Source organism: Aricia agestis, chromosome 5 (assembly GCF_905147365.1).
Source record: "Aricia agestis chromosome 5, ilAriAges1.1, whole genome shotgun sequence".
NCBI classification, from domain to species: Eukaryota; Metazoa; Arthropoda; class Insecta; order Lepidoptera; family Lycaenidae; genus Aricia; species Aricia agestis.
Genome location: NC_056410.1, coordinates 17,550,200 through 17,571,363, shown reverse-complemented (window position 1 = coordinate 17,571,363; position 21,164 = coordinate 17,550,200). Strand labels below are relative to the sequence as shown.

The 21,164-nt window shown below is 34.5% G+C and overlaps 2 protein-coding genes across 2 annotated transcripts; both read left to right on the top strand.

The window, feature by feature from the left end:
- Positions 1-962: 962 nt before the first annotated feature.
- Positions 963-1,864, top strand: LOC121727145 (retinol dehydrogenase 14-like). The gene has a single exon (XM_042114824.1). It carries the CDS (start codon positions 1,004-1,006, stop codon positions 1,862-1,864), a length of 861 nt encoding a protein of 286 aa, XP_041970758.1. The 5' UTR covers positions 963-1,003.
- Positions 1,865-15,198: 13,334 nt separating this feature from the next.
- On the top strand, positions 15,199-20,820 carry LOC121727144 (retinol dehydrogenase 11-like). The gene is made up of 2 exons (XM_042114823.1): positions 15,199-15,404; positions 19,962-20,820. Exons 1-2 carry the CDS (start codon positions 15,199-15,201, stop codon positions 20,818-20,820), a joined length of 1,065 nt encoding a protein of 354 aa, XP_041970757.1.
- The last annotated feature ends 344 nt before the right edge of the window (positions 20,821-21,164 follow it).

Genomic DNA, 21,164 nt, shown 5'->3' with positions numbered 1-21,164 from the left:
AGTTTATGTCCTTAATTTAAACTTCGAATGTTTCCGTATCCTGTCGGCCCACCCTGCCCTGGGGCAGTTCAGATGCCGAAAACGCTATAATGGTATCGATTGAATAAAAAAAAACTATAATCAATTTTCAATTTGTCACCTTGTTGGCAAAAGACTTTAACGTGCTTCAACCATGAATAAAAGAGTATAATTCGTATGTACAGGCTTGTCACTCAAAAATCTGTAATTTTTCCTAGTGTGTGTGTTGTAGTGTGTGTAATGTTTTATTTGGCTGCCCTGGGGCAGTTCAGATGCCGAAAACCTTATTAGACAATGCTTACACGGCCAGTCTGAGATCAGCTGAGTCCCTCTGGGACAAGAGTTCAAAAAATTATGATAAAGTCAATATTTTTTTTACAAAATATAGGTAGTAGTCCTAATGTCGTTGAAACTAAGGTCGAATTTCAAACATGGGGCGATCTCTAGTATTTAGAAATGCATCTCCGCGTCACGTTGCGGTCTGAATTGACCCTTAGTTTCAAAGAAAACGGATACAAACAGCGAAATCAGTGTGGGAACTAATAATAGGAGTATTTATATCGTCTTTAGCCTTGAAAAATCGTTTAATGTGTTGTTTGAATGGTCTCACGCGTCTACATCTCGTACTACGAGTATTGTTCATTTGTGGTTTGTGGTGTTTGTGTGCTGACGGTGTAAATGTAATTTTAAAGATAGTCAAAAATTGCCATTTAACTAACTTTAAAACGCAAAATCCTACTTTATCAGTCAATTCAATACAGTACATACCTATTTAAGTAAATGTTTAAATTGTAATGTAGTATTATCATAAAATTGCTTATGAATATCAGTAGATAAAAATACACTTGCTAGTAAGTACCTATTGTGTTTAAAATTTGTTAATTATAAACGTGTCAACAAAATGTGGTTATCTTTATTTTTAACTGTAGTCGTAATGATTTTGTTACTTTTGGCTTTTTGTTGGTACCTTAAAGTCACTGCAGGCATGTGCGTCAGTAGCCGTCACTTGGTCGGCAAAGTGGTGTTGGTGACCGGTGGTACTTCCGGCATCGGATATGAGACAGCCGCGGACCTCGCGGAGAGAGGAGCCCGTGTCCTCATAGCCAGCAACGAGCGGCACGGCGACAGTGTCAGAGACACTATTGTGGCGCGCTCCGGGAACACCGACGTTCACTTCATCTACTTGGACCTCGCCAGTCTCGATTCTGTGAGATCTGTCGCTAATCATATTTTGTCCACTGAAAAACGATTGGATGTCCTAATCAATAATGCAGGAGCACTATTTACTGGCAATAAAAAGTCAAAGGATGGACTTTTATTAGGTATGCAGATAAACTATTTTGGACCGTTTTTATTAACGATGTTACTTCTCCCACTGCTTAAGAAAACAGCGCCAAGCAGAATAGTAAACGTCTCATCTAAATCATATCAACATGGAACTGTAGATTTGAAAGATATCAACAAAGGACATACTGGTTTCTTGTCTTTTTATTTTACATACAGTGATGCCAAATTGTGTGTTGCTCTAATAACTATGGAACTCAGTCGCCGCCTTGAAGGAAGTGGTGTCACTGCAAATTTTCTGCACCCAGGAAGTGCCAAGACAAATATCAACACCATGTGGATTGCAAGAACACTCTATGTGTTGCTCAAAGGAATTTACAAAACTCCGAGACACACTGCACAAACATCTATACACTTAGCTGTATCTCCACAGGTTGAAAATATTAGTGGTTGTTACTTTAGAGACTGTCAACTGAAACGACCTCACAAAAAAGTCTTTGATAAGGAACTGGCAAGAGATTTGTGGGATCTTAGTATAAAACTTGTTAAGTTGGATAAATAAGTTTATTGTTGTAATGTTTTGTTATTCGTAGTACAGAAAACTTGAAGAAATGTATATTGTGTTTATTATTTTCTACTACTATCAGAAAAAGAATCACATGGAAATCAGAAACACATTCCACTTGGAACAAAATAAAACCATTTTTAAGAAGGAAGTACCTATGCATTTTGATGCAATTAGACTTTCGATTTCAGACTAAGTGTACTCAGTGAATAGAGGCGGTAGCGGTCATCGGCCTTTTTAATTTAAAGTATTTAGAATATTTAAGAATAAAATTGGCCTAAAAAGACACAGATTATTATAGATAGACGTTCCGCGCGGCTTCGCCCGCGTAAATTAGATATTTCACAGACAAATTAGTCCACAAAACATTGTCTATAATCCTTTACGTGGTCTACTTCTTATCTGTGCCAAATAACAGAAAAATTGCTCCAGCAGTTCGTGAGATAAGCACTTTCAAATAATTTCCCTCGTTTTTTCCACATTTTCCTCTATTTCTTCGCTCCTATTAGTCTTAGCGTGATAAAATATAGCCTTATTGCTGCTGCGGAACCCTTCATGGGCGAGTCCAACTCGCACTTGGCCGGTTTTATTTTATATGTTGTATGTAATGAGGTGGTAATGACAAATATAATTTATCCACCTCGAAATCATTCCGGAACATTGTAAAATTCATGAGAAACCATTAAAATATTTTTGATCAGTTTTCAGTTTTTACCAATCTTTACCACCTGTTTAATGGTAGAAATCACTACAATATATTTTAATATATATATGTTATCACGCTAAGACTAAAAGGAGCGAAGAAATACAGGAAAATGTGGAAAAAACTGGGGGAAATTATTTGAAAGGGCTTATTTGATCGCGCTAATCTCAGGAACTACTGGTCCGATTTGATAAATTCTTTCAGTTTTAGATATGCCATTTATGGAGGAAGGCCGTAGACTATAATAACATCACGTTGTGACTTTTAGGAGCGAAGAAACAGAGGTAAATGTGGGAAAAAGTGGGGAAAATGATTCATCTTTGTGAGCTTCCGTTGCGTGTGCTGCAAAAACGGTCCAAGATCTCTGATCTCTATTTTTTCCTACACTAAATTATTCATCTGTGGTCACCGCCGTTGGGTCTACATTTAGTAAATATTATAATTGCATACTTTACTTTACTAATATTTATGTAAGACTGTTTGGAGACCCCAATAAACAAAAATAAAATAAGATGCCCAAAAAATTATATGTATGGAAGAATTATTCCTCTTTAATGGTCTAAAAAAGGTCTGTGATAGCACATGTCTATCTTTTAAGAAAATTCGGTAAACAAAAATTTAACTGGAAGAGATTGCTTATTAGTTAGCTACTTTTTTTTACTTATTTTTTAGTAAGTACTAATAAGGTAAACTTATTGCTAATAAGTTAGTTTACTTATTAGCAATAAGTTTACCTTTTGTGCATCGTCATACATGTTGTTTTTGTAAAATTGTTTAATTTTGTATTTTCTTTGGTGTGCAACATAGTGTTTTTGTATTGTATTGTATTGTATAAGCACAGGAGGATGCTGACCTGCTAATAGTGACCACAGCCATCTCCATGTCTTCTACAATTCTACATACGACGTAGTGAATTTTGTTTTTTTTTTTTTGGAAATTTTGCAAACGTTTGAACTACTGTATCTTTGAAACTGTTCAGTGTATGGAGACCCAACTATTATCATTTTGTTGCAAATTTAGTCTACATTAAAATATTTTCTAGTGACTTCTACCATTAAACAGGTCCTTGGTGGTAAAATATGGCATAAACTGAAAACAGCTGCTCAAAAATTTAATGGTTTCTCATGAGTTTTACAATGTTCCGGAAGGATTTCGAGGTGGAAATTTTATATTTGTCATTACCGCCACATTACATACAACATATAAAAAAAACAGAACTACCCCATTTGATGCAAACCAAAATGTACCAATTCCATGAACTACAAGTGTTTGGAAAAAAATTAAAGTGGCTGAACATACATTTTTCCATTTTTTCCCACTCCACTACAACCACACCCACCGCCCACGGCCTGCCAGTATACGCAGATTGAAAAGGTTGTACAGGGGAGTAGCTAACGGAGTTTTAATACAGCTGAAGCCACATGACCGATTTGGTCGTCAGCTCTTGGTCGAAAACTTTTTATCAGTTCGAATTGATATGCTTCATTATCAGCTGTTTACATCGACTATACAAAATACGATATCGCCCTACTTAGGGCCTGTTTCACCACTTTCTGATAAAGTGCCTAATAGGCTATTCACGACTTTTTTGACAGATTGTCCATACTTTACCTGTCAAGTTAAGTGGTGGATAGCCTAATGCTAAGTACTCACATATGGTTTTGCTCGATAGTTTTACTCCAAATCGAGCAATAACCACCGTGTGGACCGCCAAAACTGATGGCTCGAAAATTAAATAATTATGGCAAATATGTCATATCCTTCGAGTCGGAGTACTTAGCTTTAGCGTAGGAACATCTGACTCTTCATTGTAAATCGCGGACCGCGGTTTACATAGAATATGATGCAATATGACAAGTCTTTTGACAGCAGGTCAATGACCGGTACCGTCTCGATTCGCCGAGTACACTGCACCAAGACTGCACCTTAGTAACATAACACAATATATTATTACAAATTTTCACATCTATATATATAAAAATGGATTTTCAATTGTGTTAGTAACGCTAAAACTCGAAAACGGCTGAACGGATTGAGCTAATTTTAGTCTTAAAATATTCGTAGAAGTCTAGGGAAGGTTTTAAAGTGACACGAAGTTCACCGGGACAGCTAGTCTATTAAAAAGTTGTTTTACTTGAACTATAAGATGCTGGATTGCGTTATTGAAATATTTATTTAAAGTTTTACCTTAAACCTCTAAATTGAAAACAAACTTAAGTAGCCATTATAGCTTACATTAGACTGGATTTCCCAAACCGCTTTTTTGCGCGGCAAGGCTGAAAACCTTCCTATTTTTTTAAGATAAGGTTTTCATTTTATGATTTTAAAAGTAAAACATATTGCTTGTAATTTGGGCCCGTCGTTATTTTTTTTAAATAATTATTATTTTCCAAGATAATAAACATAAATGATATGTAGTAAAGTGAATTTCCCAAACGGCTTTTTTTGTCTTCGTTGAAATTACTATTAAAAAAAGGGAATATTGTTGTAAATTATTTGTTTTAGTATTCAATGGGTAGCTATAAATAGGATTGTGGCAAAAATATAATATGCCTAGAAGTATTACAAGGGTAGAAATAAATAACTTAAAGATCTATTTTTATGAAATCGGTGCTGTCTACTTTTTACAAATAAAAACGCTTGACATACTAGCAAATATGAATAATTTAAGGGTATAACTTATATTATTTCATAGAATATTAGTTTATCTATTATTATATACCATATTTTATTATATAATTAACGATTATAGTTACTTATAGGCACAAAATATGTACCTGTCCTGAGAATTTTTCTCATATCGCTGGATAAAAGAAAATTAAGCATTACTTTTCATCGACGAGTCGGACAGTCTCCATATCCCAATTTTAATTTACTCCTTAGTGTGTGCTTGATGCTTCTACGCAGTCAAGACGGATTTGTGTCAAAGCGCTGCTGCATATTCCCGCCAACAACATAAGTATACCATTAAATATGCTCTCGGACAAATATTTTATAATATCGGTAATTGAATTTTTTTAATGTAATGAATAGTTTTAAAATTGTTGTTTGGTTTTAATGAATGTAGTAAGTGATTAAGCTTCAATATCTGTAACCAAATTCATCTTAGATATAACGCATTTTTTATAATTTCCTAAGTGCGTTTTTTCTCACGTCGCTGCTCTCGTATTGGTGTAATCGGTGGTCATTTTAGCCACCGATATGATAATTTACACCGAAATTATAAGAAAAAACAAATCAGTGTCTTAAATCTAATATCGGTGTTTGGAATCATGACCAACGCACAGTTTTATCACATCGGTGGATCGTTTTATCATATCGGTTGATAATTTTACCATATCGGTGAATTTTTTATCATAGCGGTTGATCTAGTGGAATTTCGTTAAATACTTATAAGTACAAAGAAATTACCATGGCGCAAGATTGTAAAAATCAATGGATGTAGGATGTATTGGGCAATTTAAAGTTTTTACCTAATTTTTCTTTTCACAATCTACTTTATTTTAATAAAGACAACGATGATAAACTTTATTTTTTTTTCTAAGTCCCTACATCAAATATTGTAAAACATTTTAAAAATATTTTAATTTTATTTTAAGAACTCTGTTTTTTGATCAAAATAAATACATAAATATAATATTATGAAGATAATATTATCATATCGCTGGATTAGTAAGTCATTTTGGTGGGTAAATTTATCATATCGGTGCACAGAAATAAAAATCGGTGCTTGTTTATCATATCGGTGGAAACCAGAATTCAAACTGAATTTTCTCCTTAGTCTTAAATGATACGTTAATGATATTAAATTTGGGAACATTTGGTGTCCTAAATAATACATAAAACCTGAAAAGTATATAAAATACTAGATGTCCCGCGCGGCTTCGCCCGCGTAAATTAGGAATTTAACGTGTCACATATAAAAAATAGTAAAAAAAATAAAAAAATTAAATTAAATAGGAGGAATGTGACATACTAGAGGAGATGAGTTTGCTCCTAAGAGAGAGATAAATGAAATGTTAAAAAATCAGTAACAAATTTATTGTTATAAAATATATTAACTAGTGATAAGAAAACGACTTCAGTAACACAGTAGATAGTTTATTTATTTAAATTATTACACAGGTTGTACACAGATACCAATTTTGTTATAAGTTGAGCCTCTTCGACAGCTAAGTAATGGAATGCCGCCTGCTAACATCGCTAGGCTTTTTATACCCAAAATCTACAATACAATTCAACAACTATTTTTCTTACAATTAATGACAAAGTATGTAAAACTAGAACAATTTGTAGTAGTATTTGTGATACTAATTTTACAACAAATTTCACTAAAGGACAGAGTCTAAACCTAAAAATATCGTTATGAAAAGTTGTTCAGTTATTTTGAGTAGCATAATTATTATTCTTAATTTCTAGAAACTTCTACGGAAGGTTACTTCCGTAGAAGTAGTTATATTAAATACAATATTATAAATTATAAAACAGGCCTTATCATTACATAATAAATTATACAGAATTATTAACAATCTAACTTTAATTTAATCATTCAGTTTGAATAAGATTATTTACCTTTCGTTACAGTGATAATCGTAAATACAGTGTTTAAAAATCCACAACTATTTAATTCGTAACATATGAGATTTTTAACAATTATCTTTATTTTAATATATCAATAAAATCGTGGAATTAAATATACGAATCAATATATTACAGATCAGTTTTGACTCCGGCCATAGACAACGCTACTCGTTAAAGGTTGGCACATTGAATTTGGTTTCTTTACAGCGCGTATAGTCTGTTAAAGGCTCTTATACATCATCATTACACAATATTGTTTTAACTGGCAAATTTAACGTAGCAAAATTATAACATTCGGCCATCCTACTCATGTGTCGCCTCCTGGCGTCACAACATACACTTAATCTGACTTATTGTCAGTGTCGGAACTAGATTCATCGGATTCGTGCAACTCTAATGTTCTAATATGTATCCATGGGCGAATTCTATCAGCAGCTATTGCAGTTGAATATGGTTTACCTTTCTTTCTAAAGCCAGGCACATCAGTTATCCTATAGCGATCATTCCCCAATACTTCGGTTATTTTATACGGGCCAACGAATTTAGACATAAGTTTCGTACTTTTGTTGTTGTTGTCAAAATTGTTACGAGATATTTTAACCAAATCACCTACAGAATACTGGGTTGCAGGAATCCTATTTTTGTCATGTCTCAATTTTTGACTATTTTGGTCTTTTTCTATATTTGTGGAAATTTCATTTCTAGTTTCCTGTACGTTGTTTAAAGTTTCCTGTAATCCATTATTTAATTTATTTGATAGAACATCGCGAAGTTTAATTCCGAACATTGCCTCGGTAGCAGTTTTTTTTGTGGTGGCGTTAACAGTATTATTGATGCCCCACTGTATTTTGCCTAGAAATCTATCCCAGTCGTTTTCATGACCTAACGAATTTTGAGCTGCCAATGAATTTAAAATTGTTTGATTAAATCTTTCTGCTTGTCCATTAGCTCTGGGACAAGCGACTGCATTTAATACATGTTTTATACCATGAGATATGCAAAAATTTTGAAAGGCTGCTGATGTGAAACTAGTACCACGATCGGAAATAATTCTGGCTGGAATACCAAAATCATAAAATATCTTTTCTAAGACTGTAATAGTAGTTTTAGTTTTTAAATCTTTTACGGCTCTAACAAATACATATTTGGTGAACCCATCTACTATAGTAAGAATGTGAGTATTACCGTTTCTACTTCTCACGAACGGTCCAAGGTGATCGATATGAATAGTATGAAATGGGACTGGAACTTTTTCGATAGGATAAATATAACCCGCTTTCTGTTTGGACGCATTGTCTTTATTATATGCGCACTCTAAACAGGCTTCAACATATTTTTTTACAAATTTCCTGAGCTTTGGAAACCAATAAGAATGTTGTATTCTTTCAAGTGTTTTAGAGTAACCAAAATGGCCTATTTCATCATGATTTGCTCTAAGAATCTGCCATCGAGCGTTTTTAGGAACGACTAAACACAATCTATCGTTAATTTTCTTATAAACTGTATGATCTTTAACTACATAATTTTGACGAATGTCTCTGCATTCCGGATCATCGCTTGGCTTGAGAATTTTATATATTCTAGATATTTCAGGATCTGCTAGTTGTAAGGACAAAAGCCAATTATCTTTTTCTATTGTATACACGACTACTGATGACTCATCATCTTGTTCCGAGGGTAGCTTGGTGTTTCTGCTTAACGCATCAACGTGTGACATTTGTACACCGGGTCGGTAATTAATTTCAAATGAATATTCCGATATTTGTAGCCACCACCTGGCTATTCTCGGAACAAGATCTCTTTTGGTCAAAGTGGTTCGAAGGGCTGCGCAATCAGTAAATACCTTAAAATGAGTTCCTAAAAGATACACACGAAATTTTTTTAAAGAGCAGACTACTGCGAGAGTCTCTAATTCGTAAGAATGAAGATACTTTTCTTCCGAAGTCGTCTGTCGACTAAAATAAGCAACAGGTTTTAATACTCTAACATCACTCTGCCATTGCATTAGAATACCCCCAATACCCATCGCACTGGCGTCAGTATGAACTTCAGTTTCAAGTTTTGGATCATAAAGGGACAAGATAGGTCGAGCTACTAAACTATCTCTCAAAAGTTGAAATGCTCGGTTTTCAATGTCTGACCAACGCCAAGACGAGTCTTTTCGTAATAGTGACGTTAGAGGTTTAGCTATTTCCCCATAACCTTTAATAAATTTTCTAAAATAGCCAGTTAAGCCAAGGAATTGGCGAATCTCGTGTACGTTGCTAGGAGTGGGAAATTCTTTAACTGCCAATACTTTTGTTTCTCCGGGCTTGATACCCTCTGAAGAGATTTCGTACCCCAAGTAACTAACGTTGTTATCAAAAAATCTACATTTGGCTAATTTTAGAGTTAGCCCGTATTGTCTAAAAATACTTAAAATATCTTCTAAACGGCTAAACATCTCCTCTTTATTCCTAGAGGGAATTAAAATGTCATCTAAATAAGCTAAGGCATATTCAAATCGTCTATTACCAAGGATTTTATTAATCATTCTTTGAAATGTGGCAGGTGCGTTCGCTAATCCAAAGGGCATTCTTTTAAATTCGTAGTGTCCATCCGGGGTTACAAATCCAGTAAGGTGACAACTATCCTTGGACATGGGTATCTGGTAATACCCGGATGCAAGATCAAGAGTAGTGAAATATCTACTGCCGCTAAGATTTGAAATTTGATCATCAATTAATGGTAACGGGAATCGATCTTTTAAAGTTTTACTATTTAATGCGCGAAAATCTACACAAAGACGATTTTCCCCTGTCTTTTTCTTTACCATTAAAATCGGACTTGCGTAATCGGATTTAGATTCTTGAATTATATCATTCTGAAGTAAATCATTAATAGTCTCGCGAACCTGTTCACGTTCGAAATGCGATAATCTGTACGGACGGTAAACAATTGGCTTATTATCTGTTAGCTCAATGCTCATTTCTACATTAGTAGCACAACCTAACTCATTCAGACAAGTGGCGAAACAATCACGGTAGCTTTGTAATAATGAATATAATTTATCAAATTGTTTATCGTCCAGATCTGATCCCACATTAATATCTTCCTTGTTAAGAGGTTTAAGAGATTGGTGGTCAGGTCTTATAAGATTAACTTCACAAATTTTAGAATCACTAAACGGTATAGCCCTAGCTATCAAAGTCTTTGGTTCTAATTTTAATTTAAGTGGAGAAAAGTTTGTCACTACGACCTGACCCTTCCCTTCATGCATATCGTAAATTCCGTGTAGTAATCTAAATTCCTTATCTGAGGTAGAGACAATATATCCACTAACGTATAAATTACCTGTAAAACTTTTGTCTGTATAAACGGAAATAATGCTGGTTGTTATCACTTCAGTGAAATTACTTACATACAGATTCAAGGTATCCTTGGAATATTCATGTGTGTCAAAATTGGGGCTGTTATAAAATGTTAATTCGTATTTATTTTTGAGAACAGTAATAAAAGGAAGTTCCGTAAAGTTCTGACCTATTATTAATGACGTTGGCATGTGAATATCATCTACTATTAATATATCGATATTTGCTTCAATATCGTCGAGGCATATAATAACATTTGATTTGTATATCGGTGTAACTATAGATTGTCCGAAACCTCTTATTATGGGGATATCATCAAAATTTTTATTTAGATTCAACTGTTGAGCGTCAGATTTTTTTAGTAAAGTGCACTGACTGCCAAAATCAATATAAGCATTTAAACATTTTCCATTTAATTGAACCAATTTAAAGTATTTGGCATTACTCTCATCGTTGTTTTGGATTATCATTGTTCTTTTCTCGCCCGTAATATCCCCCGTACTGGATTTAAAATTTGATACAAAGGGTTCCAATTTACAAGAATCGTTATTATGGCCTATCCTGTTACATTTTTTACATTTTATTAACGGTTTTGGACATTTGTGGTAAGGGTGACCCCTCTGTCGGCAATTGTAACAATTGATTGATGAAGTGTTATTTTCATTATAATTTTGTTTTGCAACAAAACGCTCACGAGGTATTCTAATATTTAAGGATTGGTTTTTTTGTGAAGACAAAAAGTGGAGTAAATCCTCAGGTTCAGAGCAATTTAAAATCTGTGCCCCATTCCGGACAGACCGATCGCTAATACCGTGTACAATACAATCAACAGCCTTTTTGCCTATTATTTCGCATCTAGTGAGTAAAGTTAATTTGTCGTAAAAATATTCCCTAAGACTTTCTTCTGTGCGGGAAGTCCTGGCTAACATCTCTTCCAAGAGACGACCGTAATTATCTTCACTGGGGAAAGCCTTTTTCAATTTTATTTGCCACTCATGCCAACTATAAACTACGGTTGGCAGAGCCTCAAACCAACGTTTCGCAAGACCGGATAGCTTTTGAAGCGAAAAGTGAATGATCTGCCTTTCGTCCCAATCGTATATAGCTGCACATTCATTAACTTTTCTAATCCAACAGTCAATTGTTTGTGCCCTACTTGATGGGTCAAATTCTGGTACGACATTATTATAATTGTTATAAGAAATTTTAGATGAATCTTTCGATACATGCTTTACAAGTTTCAAGATATCCTTAGAAGAAAATTTTGTCTTACGTATCTTCTTAGGCATGTCATTATCAGATGAACTTGACGACGACGATGTACTTCTTTGTCTAGCCTTGCGGTGCTTTTGACTCCGACGAGGTCGCCTGGGTGGCGTGCCTGGTGGAGTACCAACATCATCCTCACTCTTGTTCATGACCTGAAATTAATTATCCATCCTTGTGTATCCATATCCGACGAGCTATGCGAAAAATTTCATAGCACGCCCCCTAATAACCGACGACCCCGTTACCAAGCTTAGTAACGTGGACCGCCCCCTAAAAACCGACGATCACGTAACAAAACTTAGTTACGCGGACCGCCCCCTAATAACCGACGACCTCGTTACCAAGCTTAGTAACGTGGACCGCCCCCTAAAAACCGACGATCGTGTAACCAGGCTTAGTTACGCGGACCGCCCCCTAAAAACCGACGACCGTGTAACCAAGCCTAGTTACGCGGACCGCCCCCTAATATTAACTGACGGCTTATGTCACTATATCTAACAAGAAGCTACAATCACGGCTACAATATTGAAATATTCATAGAGTATCCATTACAATCCAAGTATCCTTTATTTCAGATTATCTAATTCAACAGTATTAAAATCAACTATGAATCCATCCATCCGTTGTCAAATATTAAATACGCAAAAATTCCATAGTAACTATAAAATATGATTATCAACATATCCATAATCCATTAGTAACCATACGATATTCGTCAGACACCATAAAGTATTCTGAGCATCCATTATACGATTGTAATATTCATTATTAAAAAAATATGCACGTAACATCCGTAAAGGGTAAAACATTAAAGATCGATAAACAAAATCAGTCCATGTTATAACAAAACGTGGCACTAAACTGCGCCCTATCTCATATCCTTACTAAAAAAAAACTATTTTTAAACCATCCACTGTTAAGATAGAAAACAAAAATGATTTATATTATAGAAATTCATACCAGTACGTATTTATGTGACTATCAAAAATATTATCTATTATCAAATCACATCATCTAGCGGCAAAACCCGAGTACTAATATGTACGTTAATCAATCAAGTCGCTCAAGTAAAAACATCGTCAGCGATCTACTGTAACATAGAGCCATCTACTGTTGACGTATATAACTTAATAGCTGATTTTATCAAAATTTCGAAACCCAAAATATAATTAATTCCCTGAACTATCGTAACATAAGAAAAAATATATATTTTGATATTATAATTTCTATTCGTTTGTATTATCTCGGAAAATAAATAATGTACTGTAAATAATTATATTAGTTCAAGTACATATCAACGTCGGTGTTATAGCGCTATCTAGTATTAAAGTTATGAATTACTATATCTCACAAACTGATTTTATCCAAACGAAACCCAAGATAAAATTAATTCACTGTTAAACTGTCACACGTAAAACAATATTTTGATTTTATAATCTATCTTTTTTTTTTTTTTTTTAACCGAATAATGCACTGTAATTTATATATTATTCTTTCAAGTATCAACGTCGACGTTATAGCGTTATCTAGTATCAAAGTTATGAACTATATCTCACAAACTGATTTTGTCCAAACGAAACCCAAGATAAAATTAATTCACTGTAAAAACTGTCACATATAAAACCATATTTATATTTTATAATCTCCATTTTTTTGGTTGTATAATCCCGCGAACTAAATAATGTACTGTAGACAAATATTTTTTTAAGTACAAACGACAGCGTTATAGCGTTATCTAGTGTTAAAGTTATGAACTATGTATAATTATTAATTACAAACTGATTCTACGAAAGTAAGCCAAATTTAAAAGAATAACACCAAAAACTGGATGAAATAAAATAAGATAGATTACATTCAAACTAATATTTACCTTGTGGGTCTATCTCCGCTTCTGACTTGATAAGAAAACGACTTCAGTAACACAGTAGATAGTTTATTTATTTAAATTATTACACAGGTTGTACACAGATACCAATTTTGTTATAAGTTGAGCCTCTTCGACAGCTAAGTAATGGAATGCCGCCTGCTAACATCGCTAGGCTTTTTATACCCAAAATCTACAATACAATTCAACAACTATTTTTCTTACAATTAATGACAAAGTATGTAAAACTAGAACAATTTGTAGTAGTATTTGTGATACTAATTTTACAACAAATTTCACTAAAGGACAGAGTCTAAACCTAAAAATATCGTTATGAAAAGTTGTTCAGTTATTTTGAGTAGCATAATTATTATTCTTAATTTCTAGAAACTTCTACGGAAGGTTACTTCCGTAGAAGTAGTTATATTAAATACAATATTATAAATTATAAAACAGGCCTTATCATTACATAATAAATTATACAGAATTATTAACAATCTAACTTTAATTTAATCATTCAGTTTGAATAAGATTATTTACCTTTCGTTACAGTGATAATCGTAAATACAGTGTTTAAAAATCCACAACTATTTAATTCGTAACATATGAGATTTTTAACAATTATCTTTATTTTAATATATCAATAAAATCGTGGAATTAAATATACGAATCAATATATTACAGATCAGTTTTGACTCCGGCCATAGACAACGCTACTCGTTAAAGGTTGGCACATTGAATTTGGTTTCTTTACAGCGCGTATAGTCTGTTAAAGGCTCTTATACATCATCATTACACAATATTGTTTTAACTGGCAAATTTAACGTAGCAAAATTATAACACTAGGTACTAGTAATTTTAAAAGTAATTTAAAAGAGAGCCGAGACTCATCAAGGTAAATTTTAATAATTAATCATCAGGAGGGCAAGCATATGGACAATTAAGAATATTAAAAAGAGAGGGAGGCCTGGGAAAATAAAACTTAAAAATTGCCAAAAAGGTTGGAAGATACACATGCCAGCATTAAGTTAACACGCGCCCCAGATAAAATTAACTACCCTTGCATACTTCGTTCACACCATACTTCACATACATACATCATCATTATATATCACATACATACTTCAGCCTTCCAAAACAAAATAGCACACTGCCCGACAAGAAACGGAAGCCAAGCTTGACCGTCTTCAGGCATCATGCCTACCATTACTCATTCAGTGAGGAACAGGACTAAAAGAGAGCCCCATCTAAAATTTAAAAAGAAAATCTTATTTTTCCTTTTCCAGGCAAAAAAAAAAAATATATATATATATATATATATATATATATATATATATATATATATATATATATATATATATATAAAGAAAAGATGCCAGTAGCCTTACAAGGAAAAGCGGGACGCCTGCTCGGATGAGCTTGCAAAGCAGCGTCCGAGCGAGCGAGCGAGCGAGGCGTCCGCAAGTGGGCCTGGTGGGGAGAGAAGGGTAGTCCTTACCTCCTCGGAGACAGCATGGACGTGGTCCGATGCGGTGGTTGGCAGTGGTGAGAACTGGCGTTCGAGATGACTGGCGTGAATCTCCGCTCTATCCTCGGCACGGTGTCGCAGGTTACCGTCCGGATGCAGGAGAGGTCTGACAGGGGGAGTGGAATTTATAAGGCTACGGCAGAAATGATGCAGGGACGGCCAATCCTCACCTGCCTACTGGATGCGCTGAGTCCAGTCTGCCGCCTTCAGGTCGTGAAGCGCTTGACCGACCTGCTCGTTCAGTCGGTTAAGCCGATTTTTGGCGGTTGGGCACCGCGTGGACTGCCAGTGCCGGCGGTTCCGCTTTTCGGCCAAGAGTTCGGCTACGTGGCGAGGCAAGGAGGGGCGTTTGTACATGTGGTGTGGAGGTCGACTTGCCGCGTCAAGAGCCGCTGAGATCGACATATTAATTCCATGCGTCTTTAATCTTTTATACCCTAAAAAGATTTTTTTTAAAAAGTCAAAAGTCAAAACTAAGAATTATTAAATTTGATTAAAAGAATTATTTAAATATGAATGTATTGTTATTTAAAATATTTAAATATATAATTTAAATTGTTTTAATATTAAAAAACATAGTGATTTCCTAAAAATCGATCAATAAGAAAACTTCAACTCAAAACTATGTCAATAGATGGCACTAATAGAACAGTTTATTATTTATAAGAAATTTACTATGTTAAAAATTTTGAAAATCTGTTAACAAACGGCGGAGTAATCGTTGAACATAAGAAAACAAACATAACACCTCCCCCATTTTGAAAGTCGGTTAAAATTGTAGCCTATGTGTTATTCTGATGTATAAGCTATGATATTGTAAAGTTTCATTAAAATCCGTTCAGCAGTTTTTGCGTGAAAGAGTAACAAACATCCATACATCCATACGTCCATACATCTATACATCCATACATCCAAACAAACTTTCGCCTTTATAATATTAGTAGGAAGTAGGACTAGTAGGAAGTAGGATGTATAAATAAAAAAGTTCACCAGTAAAAAGTTCACAAGTATATGATAAAAAATATGTCATTTGTTGAAATTCACCCAAATAGGTGATTTCATGGTGATTTCCAATTTTGATGGCTTGTCGTGGACCTGTTTTACTCAATATCTAGACCGATTTACAAAAAACTTGATACTGGATTGGATTTTTATCTTTGTGTAGTCGTTTAATATAGTTGACTCTTGATAATATATGAATTTTATTGTACTAAGTTCTGTAGTTGAGTTTTTATGACACAGTTTAGATCTTTCGCGGAGATTTTACCAATTTTGGTGTCATTTACGAAACGTTGTTTCTACAAAATACCATTGATCCCTTAAGCATAAAAAATACGCCATTTACTTCATTCAGCCACGCGCTAACCCGTTTAGGAGGTGGCGCGGGCGGTGGGCTGGGTCGTACCAGTTTCCAGCCAGAAATGAAAGAAAACCGTTTTATCACAAAACCCCCCATTTTTTGCAATTTTGGTGTACTTAAATTATCCTACTTGTCTAATATCATGTTGTTATTTTGAATATCGGTAGAGTGTTGGTTTGTTTATAAATATAATTATTTAATGTGTTATAACTTTAGTGCACGTTGTTTTTTTTAAGATTATTTTTCTCGCAAATTCCAATTTTGGTGGGCAAATTTAGGTGGGTAGGAGGGTGTGTAAAACACATTTTTTACAAAATACTATTGATTCTCAAGGCATAAATTATTTATTAACAAAAAATGTAAACCGTCTTCCAAGGTAAAAACAATATTCTTAAAAATATGATCTAAAATGTATGAAATAATGATTATTCTTCACTTCTTCACCGACTTCAAAAGAATGAAAATTAAGAACAGAATTGGTTGAGGTTTAGTCGAATTTACAAAAAGGCGAAGAATAAGAATTATTTCATACTTTTTAGATCATAATATTTTTAATAATATTGTTTTTACCTTCGAAGTTGGTTTAAATGATGATGGGCAAAAATGTATGGGCTCTGGTATATTGCTCAACAGGAATGGATTGTATATTTTAAGGAAGGTATACCCATGTACATTAATGACCAATAGGGCGCTTGTCAAGATTCGTTGTACTTTTTGAGTAAAGCCATTTAAAAGTGACATCAGCGCTCATACATTTCATACTGTTTAACATCACGTTACATTATAACATGATTATTTTTAGGGTTCCGTAGTCAACAAGGAACTTTTTAGATAGTTTCAAATTCCGTAGTCAACGGGAATGTTTTTTTTTAATGCTCTCTTCCCTTATTTTAAGTTAAGGGATTTAAGTTCTTAAAACGATAATATACACTTATACAGTATTTATATTTTCTGTTCTGTCATCGTTACCTGCCCCGCCGTCCAAGGGTGAGCAGTATGAGAGAGGGGTTAAACTACTACTGTGAGCGTAAATCTAAGGTGTATTGTCTAAGTCAAGACATTCGTAACCCATCTAAGCGCAAATAAATCTTACCACATAGACGACAAATACTACGTCGGTAACGCCGGTCTTGTACGTTGACTGTACATTATTTCAAAAAGTACAGTTGCTAGGGGCTGGATGCCATATAACTTTTTTATCTACTCACCAAGAGCTATCTAATCATCCTTTTTTGTTAAAAAATAATAATTTTACTCTTTTTAGTTATCTACAAGATAAGGCTTCATGAGTAAATAACCACTACCAATGTTAACTGCATAATATTGACATTATGTTACTGTAAGCGGAATTGTGGTAAATGCTTGCAGTTATCTAAGCGATGCTGCAATTTCCAAACTTTTATCTTTAAAGGTACAGTAGTTTTGTTCAGTACCTTCAGATCAAGAGACACCTTTTTTTAAGTTACTAGAAACAACTTCTTAACCGCCATTTGATTTTTAATAAATTTCAAGGATTTACCTCGACTGCTCATAGATTCCATCATCAGATCACCACTTTCGCAATTGTTATATAAAATTTAGGTTATATCCTATACACACATGAAATTTTAAAAATTGGTCCACAAACAGCGAAATAATCATCAAAAACATCAGCTTCAATGCAAAATATCACGAAAAGTACTAAAAATTGCGTCATAATGTGATGACGCATGGTATAATTATGGTCGCGATGATGATTATGATTAATGAAATTGATATTATATTGGCTTTACAACGCCAAAATTCCTGAACCTGCATCTATAAGGTTTCAAAAGTTCTGTAGGGTACCATCGGATCCAGGGTTTAACCTGGTGCAAAATCTTACTTTTTTTTACCTCAAATGCTTCAGAAAAAATTGAATCACTATATGTTTCCATACAAATTTCAAAGAGTCCCCTCGATTCCTCATGGATCCCATTATCAGATCACCACTTTTGTAAACATGGTACCAAATTCGAGCTAAGCCCTATACAACACAAAAATATTTTTAAAAATCGGATCATAAATGGCTGAGTAATCGTTGAACATACAAAAAAAAGATACAGCCGAGCGTAGTACCTCCTCCTTTTTGGAAGTCGGTCAAAAATACGCCATTCTCTTCATTCTGTCACTAGCTAACTCGTCTAAGTGATGGTTGTCGTACCAGTTTCCCGCAAAACAACTAATTCCTAATTTTGGTGGAAACAAAAATTTACACCAAAATTATATGAAAAAATGCAAGTTGTTGAAATCCACTCATTATCACGTTAGAATATCCAGTTTCATAAAAAAAAATATCGACCTTATAGGACCAAGTACACAAGGCCAACTATACTATGTTTTGATTGTTATCGACAAGTCATATTGTGCGAACCTGCTTAAAGCAGGCTGCTTTGGATCTTTTTATGTTTTAATTTAATTGCAATTGAAATATATTATGTTAAAATTTTGCATTAATGTTATGTAAACATCGTTAGATTATGAAATAACTAGTCAGATTATGGAATAGTAGTAACCTGAAATAAAAGCTTATTAATGCTGATTAGTTGAACTGAATAGGCCCGGGGCCATTACACATATTATTAAAATCCATCGATATTTTATAATATTCCTAGTTATGTTACAATCTGCGTTTTTACAACTTCACAGTAATAGTTAAATAGATCCGTTATGATTTCATAAACTTAGGCGGGAACGTGGGTGGGAACTGGGAAGTTCACCAATCGGCAATCACAAATAAACTTCGTATTGTAGATCTTAGTTCCCATTGAACGCGTTCATGTAGCAACGTAAGTCTCGTTTTGTTTCGAATAGATTTTACAATCTTCTTCTAAGTTTACGTGACTTGACGCGTCTATTATACACGTTTTTATAATTTTGGAGCCTTTTTACGTTATTTTATTAACGCAAAATAGCAAGAAACGATACATAAACTAATCAAACGTATCCGTCAAAACTGTCATTTTGACATTTTTTTCGTCTGTTATTTGCGATCCGCCATGACACTACACTGACAGGAATTGAACAAGTTTTATAAAGTAAACCGTGAAGATTAGGCTTTCAGAAGATAAAACTCGGATTTGCTGTGAACGGGTTTAGTTTATGTTGGTGAAATGCAATTCGGTGTTACAAACGCGTCAAATACGTTTAGAACTGGTTTTAAGTATGCACTGAACGCGGAACGAAAACGATTTATTTAGTAAAATCGCCCCTTAAATCTTATTAATAATTTATGTACGAGTTATCCTTATGTATAAATACCTATTGCATTTCATATTATGTCCCAATATTTTTTTTGTTTTTTCCTATTTCGGACGTAAATAAAAATGTGGTATTTTATATTAATATTGATAATATTTATTCTGTCAGTTTTAGTCTACAGTTTTTACTTAAAGACAAATACAAGTTTGTGCGCCAGTAGTCGTCACTTGGTCGGCAAAGTGGTGTTGGTGACCGGCGGTACTTCCGGCATCGGCTTTGAGACAGCCGCGGACCTCGCGGAGAGAGGGGCCCGTGTCCTCATAGCCAGCAACGAGCGGCACGGCGACAGTGTCAGAGACAATATTGTGGCGCGCTCTGGGAACACCGACGTACACTTCATCTACTTGGACCTCGCCAGTCTCGCCTCTGTGAGATCTGTTGCTACTGACATAATAGCAAAAGAAAAACGTCTGGATATTTTGGTTAACAACGCAGGAGTTTTGCTGGCTAAAAGAGGCCTTACGGAGGACGGTCTGACACTCGCAATGCAGATAAACTATTTCGGGCCATTTCTACTGACAGGTTTACTTCTACCGATAATAACCAAGACACCCTCGAGTAGAATAGTGAATGTGTCCTCAAAATTGTATAGGCTCGGACGTGTGGACTTGGAGAGACTCAACGAGCCGAGGACCGGTTGTCTCTCCTCGTTTTTAGCTTACTGTGACTCGAAGCTATGTGTTGCTCTCATGACTGTGGAACTGGCTCGCCGTCTCCACGGTACAGGTGTCACTGCTAACTTCCTTCACCCGGGGTGCTCCCTTACTAACATATACAGATTGGATACTTTTATAAAGAAAGTGGGCTTCCAAATTTTATTGATTAAATATTTTTTGAAGACCCCGAGGGAGGCCGCACAGACTACAACACATCTGGCGGTGTCTGCAGAAGTGGAGAAAGTCAGTGGCTGCTACTTTAGAAATTGTAAGGCTATGAAACTCCCTGAAAAAGTTCGTAATAAAGATTTGGCTAAGCAGCTGTGGAAGGTTTCTAACGAATTTGTTAATTTGAGTGCTTAATGTGTCGTTATTATATTAAATAAACATTATCAAGTAACCATTATGATGTTGTCATTATAAAATTGTGTACTTATTTAATTATTATTTATTACTGTTTTCTTAGTGCTGATATCAGATATTTTTTTTAAATTTTAAATATAGGTACTCGTATAGGCGGACGAGGTAATTATAAAAATTCGAGACATTCGTTTATTGCCGAGTTAGGGTCGGTAGAGTCGGTAGGTCGGTTAGTTTAAGCCATGTAAATTCAGAAGCTTGGCTCTACATATTTAGATCTGATATCTTTTTCACAGTGCTGCAGGGCAAACCTCATGTGATCGTCATGGCAACATTTAACATGAAAT